The sequence below is a fragment of the Ceratosolen solmsi genome, unplaced genomic scaffold, assembly GCF_000503995.2.
Source record: "Ceratosolen solmsi marchali unplaced genomic scaffold, CerSol_1.0 scaffold10, whole genome shotgun sequence".
NCBI lineage: Eukaryota > Metazoa > Arthropoda > Insecta > Hymenoptera > Agaonidae > Ceratosolen > Ceratosolen solmsi.
This window is the reverse complement of record NW_011948412.1, coordinates 12,811,352-12,828,851: the sequence shown is the minus strand read 5'-3', so window position 1 is coordinate 12,828,851 and position 17,500 is coordinate 12,811,352. Positions and strand designations below refer to the sequence as shown.

The 17,500-nt window shown below is 31.4% G+C and overlaps 2 protein-coding genes across 4 annotated transcripts in view; both read right to left on the bottom strand.

Moving 5' to 3' along the window:
* The window catches only part of Schip1 (Schwannomin interacting protein 1), a 14,387-nt gene extending 9,245 nt beyond the window's left edge, over positions 1–5,142 (bottom strand). Inside the window, exons 1-3 of the mRNA XM_011503092.1 lie at positions 4,721–5,142; positions 1,982–2,059; positions 363–580 (exon numbers count right to left, since the gene is read on the bottom strand). Of these exons, the coding sequence (XP_011501394.1) occupies positions 363–580; positions 1,982–2,046 (283 nt within the window). The 5' untranslated portion in view covers positions 2,047–2,059; positions 4,721–5,142. The remainder of the gene's footprint in view (positions 1–362; positions 581–1,981; positions 2,060–4,720) is intronic.
* A 6,223-nt stretch (positions 5,143–11,365) lies between these two features.
* On the bottom strand, positions 11,366–17,142 carry jub (LIM domain-containing protein jub). Of its 3 annotated transcripts, XM_011496627.1 has the most exons (9): positions 17,088–17,142; positions 16,146–16,541; positions 14,613–15,388; positions 13,909–14,488; positions 13,542–13,632; positions 13,135–13,304; positions 12,647–12,709; positions 12,246–12,443; positions 11,366–11,778 (listed from the first exon to the last, which is right to left on the bottom strand). In XM_011496627.1, exons 2-9 carry the CDS (start codon positions 16,464–16,466, stop codon positions 11,557–11,559), a joined length of 2,421 nt encoding a protein of 806 aa, XP_011494929.1. In that variant the 5' UTR covers positions 16,467–16,541; positions 17,088–17,142; the 3' UTR covers positions 11,366–11,556. The 3 variants fall into 3 exon arrangements, with proteins under 3 accessions (XP_011494929.1, XP_011494914.1, XP_011494922.1); XM_011496612.1 differs by lacking the exon at positions 17,088–17,142 and having other exon boundaries at positions 16,146–16,612; XM_011496620.1 differs by lacking the exon at positions 17,088–17,142 and having other exon boundaries at positions 12,261–12,443; positions 16,146–16,612.
* Positions 17,143–17,500: the final 358 nt, after the last annotated feature.

Genomic DNA, 17,500 nt, shown 5'->3' with positions numbered 1-17,500 from the left:
CAATAATTCGTTAATTAATAAAAGTTTAAGAAATATTTTTGACAAGGTATAAATATATTAAAATCAAAATAAAAGCACGAAATCCAATTGGATCTTTAATGTTACAAAAAAAAAAAAAAAAAAAAAAAAAAAAAAAAAAAAAATGTCTACAACCATGTCTACACACCTCGATGAAATTATGAAATGGCGATATATTTCCAAGGCAATATATGTTTTAATTTTATAAAACTTCAACGATATTATAATTGTATATTAAACTATTACAAGGTGCTGGTAACTAATAATAAAAAAAATTATTAATTCACTAATTAATATTGATCTTTATAATGAATTATTAATTGGATTGAAGGAAAGACACTCACCGTCGTAATCAGTTAGACTTTCGGTAGAGCTACTTTGGTATGAATTATCAAGGTTATTGTTCTTCTTATGCTTGTGAATTTTACTGTTACAAGTAATAGCCAATGATGAATATGTACTCGTATCTTGACCTAGGCGAAACTCTTTGGTACCTTGATCTTCGATCACGCAGTCAACTTTGCCATTGATTATTATTTCAGATGAGCTTCTTCGTAAATGACTGTAATGATTCAATTAACGTTAAAACGTTATTTTATTTAAAGAATTCAAAGATAGACAGACAGACAGACAGACAGACAAAGAAAACGTTTTTTTAGAAAAAAAAAACTTTTTTTTTTTTTTTTTTTTTTTTTTAGATTTTTATATTAGAATACAGCAGTTTTTATAACTACCGAATGAAAATTTCATTAATAATTTATTTTCAATTTCAAAGTGCTTATAGCGCTAAAAGCGTGTATCATATTATATTTATTAATCAATGAGTGTAATAATACAAGAAAACGATGAAGTATGTACAATTTATTGAAGAAAAAAAATACAAATACAAATAATACAAATAATAATAATAAATAAATAAATAATAATCATTCGAATTACGTGAAATTTAAATAATTAATAATTAAGTCTTAAAATGCAATAAAATGTTATAATCATTTTTTTTTTTTTCTTCAAATAAGTAGCATTAAAATTAGTATAAAAGCTGTATTTTCACAATTATTCAACATTAATATCGTTATCATCTTTATAAAATATAATTCTTATTAATTTTATGTAATTAGTCAGGTAGTTGCGATAAAAACAGAAAAATAATTGAAAAAAGAAAAGGAAAAAACTTACATTATTCTAGTTAATTCTGAGATATATAAATAGTTGACTCTGAGAATAAATGAATAAATTTATTGGAAGTAGCGCTCTTTAGTAATGAAAAAAAAGAAAAGAAAAAAAAATAATAAATACATAAATAAATGTATAATCAAATGTATTTGCCGAGGCGCACGTGATAATGAAAATGTGTAAAAATTGAAAAATTGATTATTCCAGACGATAAATAAGGACATAAGCTTTGTGCTTATACAGTAATAAAACACTCATTTACGAGCTTGTGAATTTTGAATTATTTAATGAAATAAAGGATGCACCATACTTTACTAGTCGTTATCCGGTTAATTAAGAGCTGACGTAAATGCACTTGTAATTGGTTGTGTAAACTTTCTTTTTGTCTCGAAATGATATGATTAACGTTTAATTGAGCTCAAAAGTGCCGGCTTAATTGCCTATGTCAGTGTTATTATTGGATCGTTATTGGCAATGAGACGAAGAAGAATAGTCTTTGCTCAAGCTCGCAAAATCTATATTGCTCATTACCTTGAAAACTAAACCAATGACTTATTAAATGACGAATTTGTAATCTATGTTGTAGGCCTATGAGGGCAAACGAGAGAATAATTGTGCGAAAGGCGAGTGCGCCTAGGTATGAAATACTTGATCCAAGTCGCTTCTACAATTACCGTTACCATTGTACATTCTTCCTCGAAAGGACAAATGGACTCAGCTCGTATTTATTCGACTCACGCGTAAACGTCAAATTGGTTGAAATTTTGCACTGGAGGGCAGGACTTACTTATTATTCTGCAGTTCAATGTATACCGGTGGCATAGAATTGCAGACAGCCTCGTTGAACCGCATAGCGCTGAGCCTCCTGAAAGCGAAGAGGAACAGAGTGTAGACGGAGGGTCGATAGGAGACGCCCACTCCTTATCTTCCTCGTGCTATCGCAGCCTCCACGAGCTCATTCATTATATTTCCGTTGCGGTAACGAGAGCATCGAGCTTCCAGCACGAGGAACACTTTGAGTCGGCCCTGGTGTTCGCCGGCGAAACTTTTGCCGCGATGACGATTAACGACGACGACGACGACGACGACGACGACGACGACAAGGAGGAGGTGGTGAAGGTGGTGAAGGTGGTGGTGGTGGTGGTGTTGGTGGTGGTGGTGGTGGTGGTGGTGGTGGTGGTGGTGGTGGTCGTCGTCGTCGTAAAGGTCGTGGTGGTGATGGAGGAAGAAGAAGCGGGAGGATGGGACGTACGGCGTGTATGCGCGCGCGTTCAATCAATAAAGTCGAGTGACGAAGCAGCGTACGTGTGTGGAGGGTCTCGTCGGATGCCGGGATGCAAAACACGAGTTGAGGCAGCTCGTTCGAGCCTCGCGTCGTCGAGCCTTCGTTAATTATATTCAAATACTATCGCGCGATTAAAACAGTCACACGACATACCGACGTGCCCAAAGTTTTATCAATCGAAGGCGAAAATTGCGAGTGGAGATTTGAACTCGATGAGCCTCGTCGAGTCTGCGACGCAGCGATAAGCGACCAATCGGGGCCAGACTTTCCTTTTATTTTAATCGTCACGATGCTGGAAGAGGCGCTTTATTAATCGCGCCGCTTAATGAAACTCAGCCCCTTGAAAATTCATCTATTCCATATTGTTTCTTTATTTATTTTTTACTTTTAACGCTTTGTTTAGCCGAGGCGCTTAAGCGTTAGATTAATGTAACATTATCGTGCGTCATTGCACGCGTCGACTGCCATTCTAGCTTATGCTTGACCTATAATCAAGTTATTAGCATTCGTTATTACAATAATGTTCTTACTATGAATTTTCATTTTTGCTGCTTTCACTCGATGCTGTTGCTTCAAAGTCCCGTAAATTTTAATACCATTTTCCAGAATAATTCATCTTAACTACTGCGAGATGTTATTCGATACTACACCGTCGACCGGATTTATTTTTAGATATTTTATTTTTGTGTTTTTATTAAGGTTTAATTGAATGTACAATCGTTGAACAATCGTATTTCGTTTAAAGTAGCGATTACTGAAAATCTAAAATATCCTTCCAAATAAAAGGCATTAAGAGATAGTGTGCCGTTGCCAGTTGCGGCAATAAGATAATTCTTCTCGCGAACGTAAAAAAAAAAAAAAAAAAACATTAATCTTTCCGCCAACGAGCCGTAATCAATTTTATGATTGTCATAAAAAATGTATAATAATACACACATTGTAATTTCTCAACTAAACAATGTAAATTACTCACATTTTTGACAATGTTTTAACAATTATTTTAATATATTACCATAACTTAACCAAAAGAAAGAAAGAAAGAAAAAAGAAACAACCAATAATGAAATAAAATTTTTTCAATTATGTATGTAAAAAGTATAATATATAAATAGTATATGAGAAATATTCCGTTTAAAGCTATCATATTAATATCATAGTACTTACAATATTAACGGTTTCGTAAGTTTCAAAGTTTACACTTGGAGAAATTGTATGTATACCGTATTGTAGATCATTTTTCATATTTGAAGTGAATATTTCTTATGGAAGATTAAAAATGTTTCGAGAATTCTTGAGCCAGTGTTGGCCATTAAATAATTGTTTTTATGACAACTACAATGTGTATTTGAATGCCTAGAAAGTTACATCATCAACTCACATCGATCGCTTCAAACAGGCTGTGCACAATGTTTCACGTACACGAAAGAAAGAAAAAGTCTGAGATTGTGGGCGCAAGAGACAGACAGACAGACAGACAGACAGACAGAGAGAGAGAGAGAGAGAGAGAGAGAGAGAGAGAGAGAGAGAATGTGCGTCGAGGAAAGGGAATGGGTGGAATGGAGAAGTGGAATATTGACGAGAATTGAAAGAAGAGGGAAAAAGAGATAAAACCAAAAATTCTGGTAACCGGCTGCATCTTCTATACCATTATTTTACTCTCTCTCTCTCTCTCTCTCTCTCTCTCTCTCACTCACTCACTCACTCACTCTCACTCTTTTATTTTTACTATTTTGTTAATAATTTATAAATATAACTCACACGTATTTTCTTTATGAAACAATATTGGCAAATAATAATAAACGACCTTGATTCAGATGGACGATTCAGTTGAAAGCTGATTTATCTTAAAAACTGATGAAATTTGACATTTCTCAAGATTAAGTCGATCTTTTTTTTTTCTTTTTTCTTTTAAGAATACATATAAAGCCGGTCATTAATGTCCCGGTCATATAATATCGGTTATCTATTCTTCTTTAGCAAACATTGTTAAATCGTTTATAAACATTTCTTTAAAATAAACGCATCAGAAAATTATTGATTTACTTTGGCATTAAAATTTTTTTTTTATATTCTCATCTATTTGACGCGAATTTAAGCTTCCGTAGGCGATTGAGATTCCAATACTAATGCACTAGATTCGCGTTAAAAATTATCGGCAGTATTAAGGAGTGTAATAAGCGTCGTTACGCACTCTTCGTCGAACAGTGATTAATAATGTATTAAGTTGACAGAGCAATTTACCAAAATCACGTATCGCTATTAGAAGGTTGCAGCATCACCCAAATCTCCTCGGAGCCCCCGTTCATTCTCGAAACATGGAAAGCACAACTAATCAATCTCGGCCGAGGCGACGCATTATACTGTACACAAAAGTACACACTAAAATGTCTACACAGTCGTGCCTGCCAAAAATGCCCCACACCATCGTCGTACGAGCGTCTCGGTCGAAAAAAATAAGCTTGCTAGAAGGGAGGGAGTCGTGTACTCACGTTTGACTAGCGATGGGTCCGGATATCGTTCCAACAATGTTACTGTCCTTTAAAATATCTCTCTATGTAGCGACAAGGACGCGTGCCGACAACGAAGATATGGACGACTGGAAAACCACCCCCTCCGCCTTCGCGGAGCTATCGTACGAACCACCGATAGAGCCGCTGGAGTCAACCCCCTTAAACCAACGCATGCGCATAATAAAACTATGTGACTGGGTGTGACTACTTACCCATTATGCATAATACACGTTTCTTGAAAGAAAAGATCTGTTGGGTCGAATCGGTCGGTAGGGGCACGAAATGCATCTGGCTCGATGCGAAAAGCATTTATGCCTCGACATTGGTCGTTATGCCCGTCATTCGAGCGTGTAGATTAATTTCAAGCTTAAATCAAATATACGTTCGTACAGCGTATGAATTTCATAATCAATTGCAATTATGATCAAGTTTACACATTAAATTGTCTATTGGCTTTATCTAATTAGCTAACCGTGGCCTTATATTTGCGCGACGTAAGAAGAGTCTAAAAATGAAGACACTGCGTTTAAGAATTAACGTGAATCTCGTGAATGACTATGATCCAATAATTACTTTCGTTTATATGTGAAGTACATTTAAATTGTATTCTTGTATACTAAATTGTATCGAATGACGCTCAATTTTTCTTTTCTAATTCATCTACTGTAACTCTATGGCTGTTTAATAATACTATTAAAAGATTCCAATGTGTAAATTATTGCTTGCAAATTGATCATAATCTTTGTAATTGAACACTAGAGCTTATTAAAAGAAAAAACACGCGCGCACACACACACACACACACACACACAAATAATAATAAAAAAAAAAAAAAAAAAAAAAAAAAAAAAAAAAGTTAGTTTGGTAGTTATACGGTCAGAAAAAAAAATCTCTAATTAACTCTACGGTGAGTTTAAGAATTGATAATTTTTTTTAAAACATTCGTTCTCCGATAATACAATAGATCTCAGCGCGTCTATCTTAGATAGAAAATATTTGAGACAAAAGTAGTTTTTATCTACTTGAATGGATATCGCAATCGGCTACTCTTCATTATTAAAAGCATCGCTGTATATATATATATATGTATTCACAAATAAAAAAAGTATTACAATAGAACAATACAAGTTGGCTCTTTTGAAAATGTTATAATTTAGTTTCGATATTCACAACCGTATACATTGAAATTCAAGAAAACTTTTAATATTTTAATGTTTAAATATTGAAATTTATTTCAGTTTCCACGTTCTTTCACTCGATTCGATAATTATGATATGGGTAAATGACCAATAAGATTAGGTAAATAAATGTTTGTCTACTATTATTATGAATACTAATTAATGGCGATTTGTTGAGCTTATTGCGAAAACAGGCAGATCACAAATGTATGTTCACGAATCAGATTTGTCTTCATCATTCTTTATCTAAATGTATTAAAAATAGAATACGGTAAGCCCATGTAAAATAAATCATTATATCTATAAAGTTTTCGAAAGTTTACGATGAATAAAACAATAATAGGACTATGATACAAACATAATATCACAAATATATATATATATATATATATATGTATGTTCAATGTTTTTATTCATAAATGATTAAGAATTGCAATATAATCTATAAACGAATCATTAACAATTACAAATTAATATAATAAAATTCATGTTAACCTCGGACGTACGATAAAAATATACATCTTTAAAAATTAATAGCTTTAACATAATAAATAGTGTGCAATACGTATATATCAGAAATAATGTACATTCTCGATAAATACTTCCAAGAAATTTTGTATGGTACACTCTTGCGAACGTGTGATCATCGTGAAGCATCCTAATGATGCAACCGCTTTCGTCAAGTCGGCGGAAGCAACTTATAACATTTTATTCAATTTATTTATCCATTTAACCCCCCCCCCCCCCGTTCTATGTCCATTCGTATTTTATGCATACTTTTGGTACACCATAAAAACAGCATATAAACTCCATAACAAAGTACCTGATCACTAATGACCACTAATGACATTATCATTCTTTTATCTCTTAGTGGTACAGCCTATGTATTAAAGTAATAACTATCTAATTCATCGACCGAAGAAGAATAAATATTTTCAAGACTAAATTCACATTATTGTTCTCTCAAGACACTAATTCTTTCGATCTACATTACCGAGGAATTAAATGACAGAGCCTGATGATGGCTTATATCGTTAATGAGTATAATTTGAGAAGTGAATTTTTTATAAATTTTACATGACCTGTCGGAATGAGTATGAGATTATACTTATGCTTGACTACGAATTTTTAAAGAAAAAAAAAAATATATATAATAAAATCACGTAGCTTGTAATTGAAGAATTACCAGTATTATTCTGACTTGAATTATATAAAAAATTTTCAACACCCTACGATAGAAGAGATCAATGCTTATTAACAGCTGTCTAGTGTACTTGTAATGTTCGCTCTCTCTCTCTCTCTCTCTCTCTCTCCTTCAACTTAAAAGTAGGGTAACTTTTGGTCATTCAAACTTGAATCTAAATAGAAGGCGGTCAACCACACCTATTGAATATTTTCAAATTCGTCATCTATTATTCAAAGCTGAAACGTAAAAACAACGCTCATTTACAGTATTCGAATTCAATCAATTTATATTATAGCACATATTGTACCGCCTATATTAAAACAATAGGCAGCATTCTCATACGTTGGAAACGTTCACCACCAACACACCCCAACAAACGAGCGATCGTCTCCGAGAACATCGTGTCCGATATCTTCGACTCAACAACGAACAACGAACACGACAACGAAGGATGATCCATTATATAATTATACGCAGGGATCGCGGCAAGCTCAAAATGAGGAACATTCTTGTTTTTCCTAGTTAATCGATGTAATATATTCCAAACCGCGCCTGTATCTACGTTGAATAATATTCAAGTGATATAAAAATAATAATGCATGATTCAGATTCGGTTAGGAGGTGGATTTCAATTTTTACCCTGATTACACATAGTTTATCGCAATGTTTTCTATTACGTAAGATTACAATAATTAGATATCAATGCTTATAATCTTGCCTTTAAACAGAAGCTGAATATATTAAAATTAAAGACTCTTAAAATCATAAAGATTTATGCGAATTAAATTTAAGAGAAAAAAAAAAGAAAAAAAAAACACATTACTCGTATGATGTTTAGTGTCTCACTTTTATAATGATTATATGCAAAAAAAGCAAACGATACTCTATAATAGTATCGTTGCTATAATAGTATGGTAAACAAGATCAATTCCTATCATAATATACATAATTAAATTTTTTTTTTTTTAATTTGTTATCATTAAAGAAAAGGTATTTAAGTACTTCCCTTAACAGACAATGTCTGTTTCTATTTCTTAAATCTTGCACGAGATTTTTGAACTAATATAAATTTACAACTACATTTTACGACTTTATTAACTATTATTATCATTAAATAAAATTAGTCGCTGAAAAAAAAAAAAAAAAAAAAAAAAAAAAAAAAAAAAAATTCTACCTAAATTCCTCTTGAGTACTAAAAAAAAAAACTATACAATCGATGCCTCTTAATAATTAATTAAAGGAGATATGCCAGTCATAAGCGACACATTTACGATATATAGAGAATCTGGTGTTGTAACCGTAACTAGATACTTTCAATATTCCATATAATAATCACACATTTTAAAACAATGTATCTAACTTAAAAAATAAGTGCTATCATTATTGTTAAAATTAATAATAATAATAACGATTCCTGAATCGAATACAAAGTTTGTAAAATATAGCTTATTACATGAACACAACAATATGTACAAAGCGTCAAAATAAATGGTCATCTCTCTAGAGCATAAAACATCATTATTCTGATTGTACATACTAAGAGTCACAAACGTGAAAATTTTATAAAAACTTTCGCGTGATAAAAGATAGGGAATGGGCTATGAGGAGTTACCGAGGAGACGTTTAGATTGTGTATAGCTCGATCGTTTGCGTCCACGCTGTATGTTTCATAAAATTATATCATACATTAGGAAAGAATAACAGTCTGATGTTGCTATTGAAACATTTTGCAATTTGCAACAGAAACTTGCGTACACATTCTAATTAACAAGTTATTCGATTACTGGCTAATTAGATAATTTTTCGATGTATACAAGTATTTGTTATTTTTTTTTAAAAAAATAATGAAAAAATTACTTTTCTCAGCGATAATAAATGTTATCTGGAAAGTCAGCAATTATGGTTTTCAAAATTTTTGCTTCTCTAATAGTGTGGGGGAGAGGTATTTATTTATCTAGAATACGACATGATTTCATGCACATAACGTGCGAGGAGCAAGAGTTCTGATTGAAAGCAATCGTGTAATTTTCAAATGACGAGTTCGTTAATCTTCATGAGACATACGATTGAAATATATAAAACGCGCTTACAAAATGTGTAAAAGACACTTTGTATCTTCTAAGAGATCGTTTAAGCAGTTTGATCGACAAAGCATAATTAATATCAAATTTGTCGCTCGGGGCAACCAACGCACATATTTAATTAATACCACGGGAGTTTTAAGTGCTTTTTTATGGCTTGAACGGGCACAAAGTGCAATATTCGCCAAAGTTAACTTTCAAAGTTCGGACGATTGCATGATTATTGAACAATAAAACGTTGATAGTGATTTGTGTTTTTTATGTATTTTGTGGACGAAAAGAAAAGAAAAAAAGCATAATTCGTAGGTAAATTTGATTTACGTGAAGTGCAATCCTGAGCTAATATTGGCACTTTAGATTAACTATTCGATTATTTTAGAATTTTAATTTCCTAATTACGAGTATAGTCTTAATATTTAATTTTTAATTGCATGGTTAAGACCTTATATTTATACCATTATCGAAAGACATTTTCTTAGAATTAAATTAATCGCTGTCGTTTATCTGTAGTTAGAAAATTGTATCGTTAGCAACATCCACACATTTTCTTCATTTCTCTTTAACTAGTATATATAAAAATAAAAATAAAAAAAAGTAATCGAAACATAATTTATAAGTTATTTTGCACATGAATACGATACTAATAAACAATTTACGTATGTCGGCGCGTAATATCTTTCGTACTGTCAAGATAAATGTTACATTTGTTACTTTTAATGTTATTATTATTGCTTTGAATTATACCTTTTATATAGATTTTATAATACGCGTATCATAATGCTAATACAAAATCAATCTTTTACATAATTTTTATACTATAACTAAAGTCTTTACGTTTCAATGTTTTTAAAAATGTATTTCACTCTTTAGTAAAATACATAGTGTTTAATGTTGTATTTTTTATATATTTTTTTTGTTTTTTTTTTGTTGTTTTTTTTTGTTGTTTTTTTGTTTTTTGTTTTTGTTTTGTTATTGTTACCTCTATATTTAACAAGGCTCATTCTGCATTGTATTTAACGTATCTTTATTAACTTGATTGAGCTCAGCTGAAGAGAAGGTATGAAATATATATATGATTATAACTAGTTACTAAGGTAAGCGAAATTAGAATTGTATAAACAGATAGCGTTGGTCTTTCGTTTTGTCGCACTTGATAATTGGTATTCAATTAAATATTTTGTTTAACATCAGCGAAATATATGGGGAAAAAAATGTAATCTTTTTTTTTTTAAATGAATTTTACCCACAAAAGATTATTCAAAAATGTATATTAAAATTATATTAATATTTATGATGCGATTATCGCAAACTTATTTATGCTAAAATGACGTGGAAACATAAATTAAGTTTTTGCTCAATTTCTGATGTATTTGATTTGATACGCGAGAAGTTCTGTATGGAGGGAAAAAAAAAAAAAAAAAAAAAAAAAAAATTCCTACGTGGACATAGCTCTTAATCAATCGCTCTGACCAATGAAATTGAATATACAATGTACAAATCAAAAACATTTTTAATAAAGTCAAATTATTTCTTACAATAATTTGAAGATAAATAAATGTTTGCATCTTCACTGATTCTTAAGGACTATAACATTCCGTTTGATTAAAAACAATCGATCGATTGTAGGCACAATTCCTTGATATTATACTCAAGATCATAAACAAAAATCCAGCGATTACATCCTTTACGAGGATATAACGAATAACGATTGTTCGAGATCAGTTTGTCGAGGAAGGATTAATCGTTGATGCTTAAAAAATGTATGAATAATAGAGATAATTCTTCTTTGTCAGACCACGTCTTAAAGTAGCTTAGAAGTAATAAATTAGCGATTAAACGTTAGAGATTAAAATTAGATTTGCAATAGCTAAGACGATCTATCTAAATGAAAGAAAACTAAAGTAGAATTATCAAAGAATTCAGCTTCGAAATCAGCGACAGTGCGCTAACTCCAAAAGACTCGCACACAGACACTATGCACGTTAACATATTCATCTCTTCTCATACGCATGAGAGTTTCGTTAAATTACTTCTACTCGTTTTGTTATATCACATTCGGACAATCAATTATTTTGCGTCCTTGTTAAAAGATAAAATCCTATACATTATTTGTCCTAAATAATCAACCCATAAACTGATAACTTGCAGAAACAGGTTGTGGTGCTCTGGGCTGTATATGCGAGATACGTTGAATGTGACAGGCACGACACATTAATCTACCATCTAATGGATAGCAGCGTTTATCTGGTTCATCGGTCAATTGCATTCCACAGTCCTCGCATACATAACAATCAACATGGAAATCTTTATCCATTGAAACAACTCTTACTGTCTCTTCCGTGCCCTGCAAATAAAAATCAATAATAATTTAATCCAGCCGCAGCATGCGATAATACATTATTATCGTTATTGTTATCCCCATCACAATTAGAGATTTTGTTTTCACCATTTATTCTTTATAATTCAAAACAAAAACAAAAAAAAAACAAAAAAAAAACAAAAAAAAAACAAAAAAAAAACAACAAAACAAAAAAAAAACAAAAAAAAAACAAAAAAAAAAAACAAAAAAAAACAAAAAAAAACAAAAAAAAAACAAAAAACTAAAAACAAAAAAACACGTGACTATTTAAAATATGTCTTACGTACATTTTATTAATTTTATCTCTATCTAGTTCTTGCAGATTGTTCTTAGAAATATAAATGAACCGCCCAAATGTTAAAAGTACAAATGAATAAATTTGTAAAAATAAAGAGTTAAAATAGAAATAGAAATAAATAAAGTAAATAAATAAATAAAAGAAAACAACGCACTTCGATATCGTTTACCTCAACGGGAGTGATTCCTTTGCCACAGGATGCGCATTTCGGAGCGAACATTCTGTGATAGTCATTAACGCAGTAAATTTTATTATCTATGTCGACGGTAAAAGGTACCCCATCTAAGCATTCGTTGCACACACAACATCTGAAGCAGCCAGGATGATACGACTTTCCCATTGCTTGTAAAATCTATGAAAATGACAAAGATAATAATTAAAATATAATATACTTTGTTCCATCGATGTTATGATTATGATATTATGATTATTTTATTTCTTAAATAAACTAACAATTCTTCCTGATAATTTCATTGTTGGTATTGAAGTGCGTTTCAGCAAGGATATGCTGGACTGATAAAATAAATAAATAAATAAATAGACAAGGCACATTACCATTTCCATTATAAGATGACCGCATATGGCACACTTCTCTGCTGTTTGTTGGAATCCCGAATACTGAAAGATTAAATTTAGATCATTACTATAAGGTTCATACTATAAATCACCGATCATTCATCGTTAATTCAGCGATAAATAAATTTACTATTTCTACCAAATTGATTATGTATTTATTTCCATACTAATGTCATTACGCATGTTTAGAAATATTTAGAAATTACTAAATAAAAACTATAAATAAAATGGAATGTTCAATATATATTATTTATTTTACGTTGGTTTTAATTAAAATATTGTCTTTTAAAGTTTACCGATTCATTAGTCATATATATATATATATTATTTTGGAGTACGCATAAGCATAAGTACATAATTTGTTGAATTGAATTTAAATTTTGTCCATTGGACACCGTTAGTAAATTAATGTAATGTAATTAGTTTACTACGCATCACAGATTGCAACTAATGGATAAATTACTTACTAGATAATCTTCTTCGCAGTAAACTCGTCCGTCTACGTTATAAAATGCTTTACCGCGAAGTGCTCTACCGCAAGAGCAGCAAATGAAACAATTGGTGTGATATAAATTACCCATCGCTTGACAGGCTTGTCCGGCACCTGTTACTTTCTCTCGACATGTATGACAAATGCCTTAAACAGAAATATTTCTTTTTATTACAATTAATGGTTTTAGAGTAATTGATAGATACAATCTAATGGTTTTACAATGTTTTGAAATAAAAGAGCTATTGGTGATTTTTTTTTTTTTTTTTTTAAATATCTCAATAGAGGGAAAAATAATTTCTATATACTTTATCTTTAAAAATTAATTAATAAAATTAATTAATAAAAATCCATCATTTCATTAATTTCATTAATTATGTTTACCAAAGTATTCGCCTTCTTCTTCTTGCTTCTCCATTTCTTCTTCCAGCTGTCTCGTTAATTCCTCAATTTTTCTTTCAGCCTCTGTCGGACCCTTTGGACAATTTGAAAGTTATTCAATCGAGAGTAATATTAATTATTTATTGACGAAAAAATAAATGATACATATAAAACGAATGATACATATATTCTTATAGACACATTAAAAATAAATATTTGTATCGTAGTGCTTATTTATTTCCAAGCACTTTCCAATATACAAATAAGCCTCGACACAAATAACATTGGATATAGATAGATCATATCTATCTATTGGTATAGATCATTTCAATAGTTTTCTATTATTAGTTAAACATAATTTTTAAATTACCAATGGCCTTGGAGGTGTGATATTATAAGGAAGTAGTCCTTTTCCAAGACTTGGCTTGATGGGCGGATTAATCAATGTCCTCATCTCCGTTTCCAGCTCTTCGTGTTTCTGTATCATCGGCACTCCATCACTGAGTATAACTGGGCCTGCGACACCGCTCGTTACTCCTGGCGGCAAACTTGTAATTCTTGGTCCATGAATACCTAAAGAATCCGATGCAGTGGATGCGCTTGTTACCGGTGCCTGGACCTGACCCCTTATTGGATTATCCAGTGTTTCGCGCCTTGGCGAGATCACTGATACATCTTGCGAGGGTATTGGTGGTGGGCAGATTTTTGGCGAGTGTGGCCCAGCTACCGGTGAATGTTTTGGAGTAAATTGTATCGAAGCTGGCTTTCGAGGCTGTTCGTTAGATTCGAGTAAGTTTCTATCGCCAGATGGACTGGAGTAATTCGGTTCGGTTGGTTGATTCGAACTGTAATTAGAATTACGTGACTCGGAATCCAGTCGAGGATCCGTATGCTGACAATTTCTCTCGTTCTGCTGACTGATGCAATTTGGAGAGTAGCAGTGAGTATTTCTATAAATAATTGGTTTAAAAATGCTCTTAGTCATTTAATCTTTATGTGAATTGAGGCAAATTAAAAATATCCCCACTCTTAAATACTTGAATTAATTTAACTAAACTAGAACCATATGTTTACCTGCTAAGACAATCTCCGGATCTTGGTGTAGTGAATGCAGGTGCATTTCTCGACTGTCCATTATTATAGTATGCGGTATGCGAAGTATTAGCATTTGTTGGATATATTAAAACTTGATCGACGTATTGCTTGTTTGTCTGTACATTTTCCTGTCGATGATGATTATGCTGACCGAGTCCGTCTACCGTAGCACCTCGATAATGCTTATATTGCTGATCTGGAACGTAGCCCATAGACGATGCTTCCGCATGATAGGATAAATTTGTTCTTGGAGAATATTGTTGTTGAGGTTGCTGTTGATGTTGATGCGATTGCTCATACGTAAAGTTTTTAACCTGTTGAAGTTCCGAAGGTGGCACATAAGTACTTTTATTATTCTGTTGCTCTAGGGAATTTGCCGATATGTATTTATTACATAAATTTTGATCGTATGATCTTTGAAAGAAGTTATCATAATTTTGTCCCCGATCGTGTTTTTGAGGAGCATAGACATTGGCTTTTTGTCCTTGTGCAGGACCAACTTTGCCCGTCATTACAACATAATCTCCACCGTTAATATTCATTGAATTGTAGTAAGTCGATGGTACTTGAGGCCTTGCCTTATTTTTATTAATTTCGGAGTAATGAACATCTTGAATATTTTCATAAACAGGCGGTGCTTCGTACGGTGGCAATTCTTTGGCTGGTGAAGCTGACTGATATCTATTCGTCGTTGGTACCTGTGGTTGCGCTTTTTTATGATGGTTTAATCCCGCTTCCAATGATCCCATACAAACCTATAAATATGTTATTATAAGTAAAGGAAATTTAAGTGGACGAGCTGGTTAGGTATACGAGTTTAGAGAGAATTTTTTTTAATTAATATTGTTTAATAAATATTATAAATATGAATAAAATGACAAAAAAGATATTCAATATATAAAGTAACGTAAATAGAAAAATTATCGTTCTAAACGTTATCCTAAATATTTGGAAATGACCGTAGACATAGAATTAAAATTATTATCATTATTATAATGTACTTTTGCTTTCACGCTGACATATGTGACAAAAATTCATTCGATCAAAGCATACAAATAGCTTTAGGTTATATCAATTATTCTAGACATATCAATATTCAAGTTTATCTAATTATAAAATAACCATCGATATAAAGTAATTCGATAAGTAAAATATTGAATTATTTATACTAATTGCAAATGAATCACCTCTAACAAAACAAATATGGTCAGTTACACTATTCTTTGTTATTTATATTAGTCATACAAAACTATTTTTTAAATAGAATCAAGAATTATATGTAAAATTGTTTTAATCAGAGATTTACAGAGTTTGACAAATACCGCTAATTTTAAATAAATATATTTAAAATTTATTCTTCACTTAATATGAAAGGCTAAATTAGTTTTTCAATGTAAAGTTTAAATTTTCTCTATATATGTCTATATAAATTTAATATTTCTAGAAATGTACAGAAACAATTAACGATAGTTAATTATAATTTTAGGTATAGTTATAGCCAATTATACGAACCTTAAATCCTCCATCAAACTGCTCACCGCTTATCGATAATCTTGGACTATCTCTCGAGGTTCTCCTTGAATCTATGGGATGATAATACGGTGGGTATGTTTGACCATGTTGAGGATAATATTCTATATTTTCATATACAGGAGATTGCTTTATATCATGCTCGTGTAAATGCTGATGGTGTTCCTCAATTTGTTCAACCGACTTTGGAGTCGCAAATCTGGAGGATGCTATGATATTTTCTCTTTCGTACATTTTATACTCAGCGGGTGGTAGGGCAACCCTATGATTATCGGGTTCTAAGAAACTTTCGATCGCTCCCATGGTTCTAGAAACAGGAACTTGAGCCTCGGGTCTCGAACCTGATATTCGCCCGCAATTGGGATTGTCATCTTCAAACTGAAGATAATTTAATTTTTGTATGAGTGAACTATCCGCAGAGTCACACATTGGCAGATTCTAAAAATGCTTAGAAGATATATTTAGGAAACAATTAAATATTAATATCTTGGCATTGCCTTGAAAGTTACTCAAAAGTATGAATCATCGCACAATTTTGAAAATTCAACTGTAACTCCTTGATCTTCTTTCGAGCAATATTAAATGAACAGAAAAGTTCTTCAAAATTTAAAAATTCATTATTAAAAACATAATTAACAATACGCTTAAGATTTTGCGACTTTATTAATTTCTTTTTTTGTTTGGTTAAGACAGATCACCACCTGCAACAAGATACTACAAAAAAAGTAAATAACGAAAAGCGTAGTAAGGACAAACAATTTTAAACAAGACAGAACGTACAAAACTTTTCGTTTTTTTTTTTTGTTTTGTTTTGTTGTTTTTAATCTAACGTTTCGACGATACTTTTCGGTTAATACAATTATACTTTTTTCCTCACAGACGCGAATACGATACTACAGTACTACGGAATACTAAATTACTAACTACAGTAACAACCAGACCAGCTAGCGTTCAGCACTGGTCACACAACTATTCATTCCAATACCATGAATAGTGCAATAAATATGTACGTATGACATTAGCAATGAAAAAAAGGAAGCTACGCCTTACTACCAAAGCTTATGACGTCATTATGATAAAATTCTATCATTGGCTTTGGTATTATAGTAATGTATGGCGCCAATATCTTCACCATTTAAGTTTACCAAGTAGTCCTTCTAAGGCAATTATTGTCTATACTATATATATATATATATATATATATAATATATATGGGTATACATTATTTAATAAATATTTGAAACGAACAAATAAACTTTAATATTAAATAAGATGGGATCTAAGATTATCGAATAAAACTTATTTATCACGGATAATACATTGTATTTAATATAAAA

Coding starts and splice junctions, on each gene's coding strand:
- jub (XM_011496612.1), bottom strand. CDS start 16,592: ATGTGTGACTCTGCGGATAGTTCACTCATACAAAAATTAAATTATCTT. Junction 13,305..13,541: donor AGAAGAAGGCGAATACTTTG/GTAAACATAATT, acceptor TTTCTGTTTAAG/GCATTTGTCATACATGTCGA. Junction 11,779..12,245: donor TTGAGGTAAACGATATCGAA/GTGCGTTGTTTT, acceptor TTTTATTTGCAG/GGCACGGAAGAGACAGTAAG.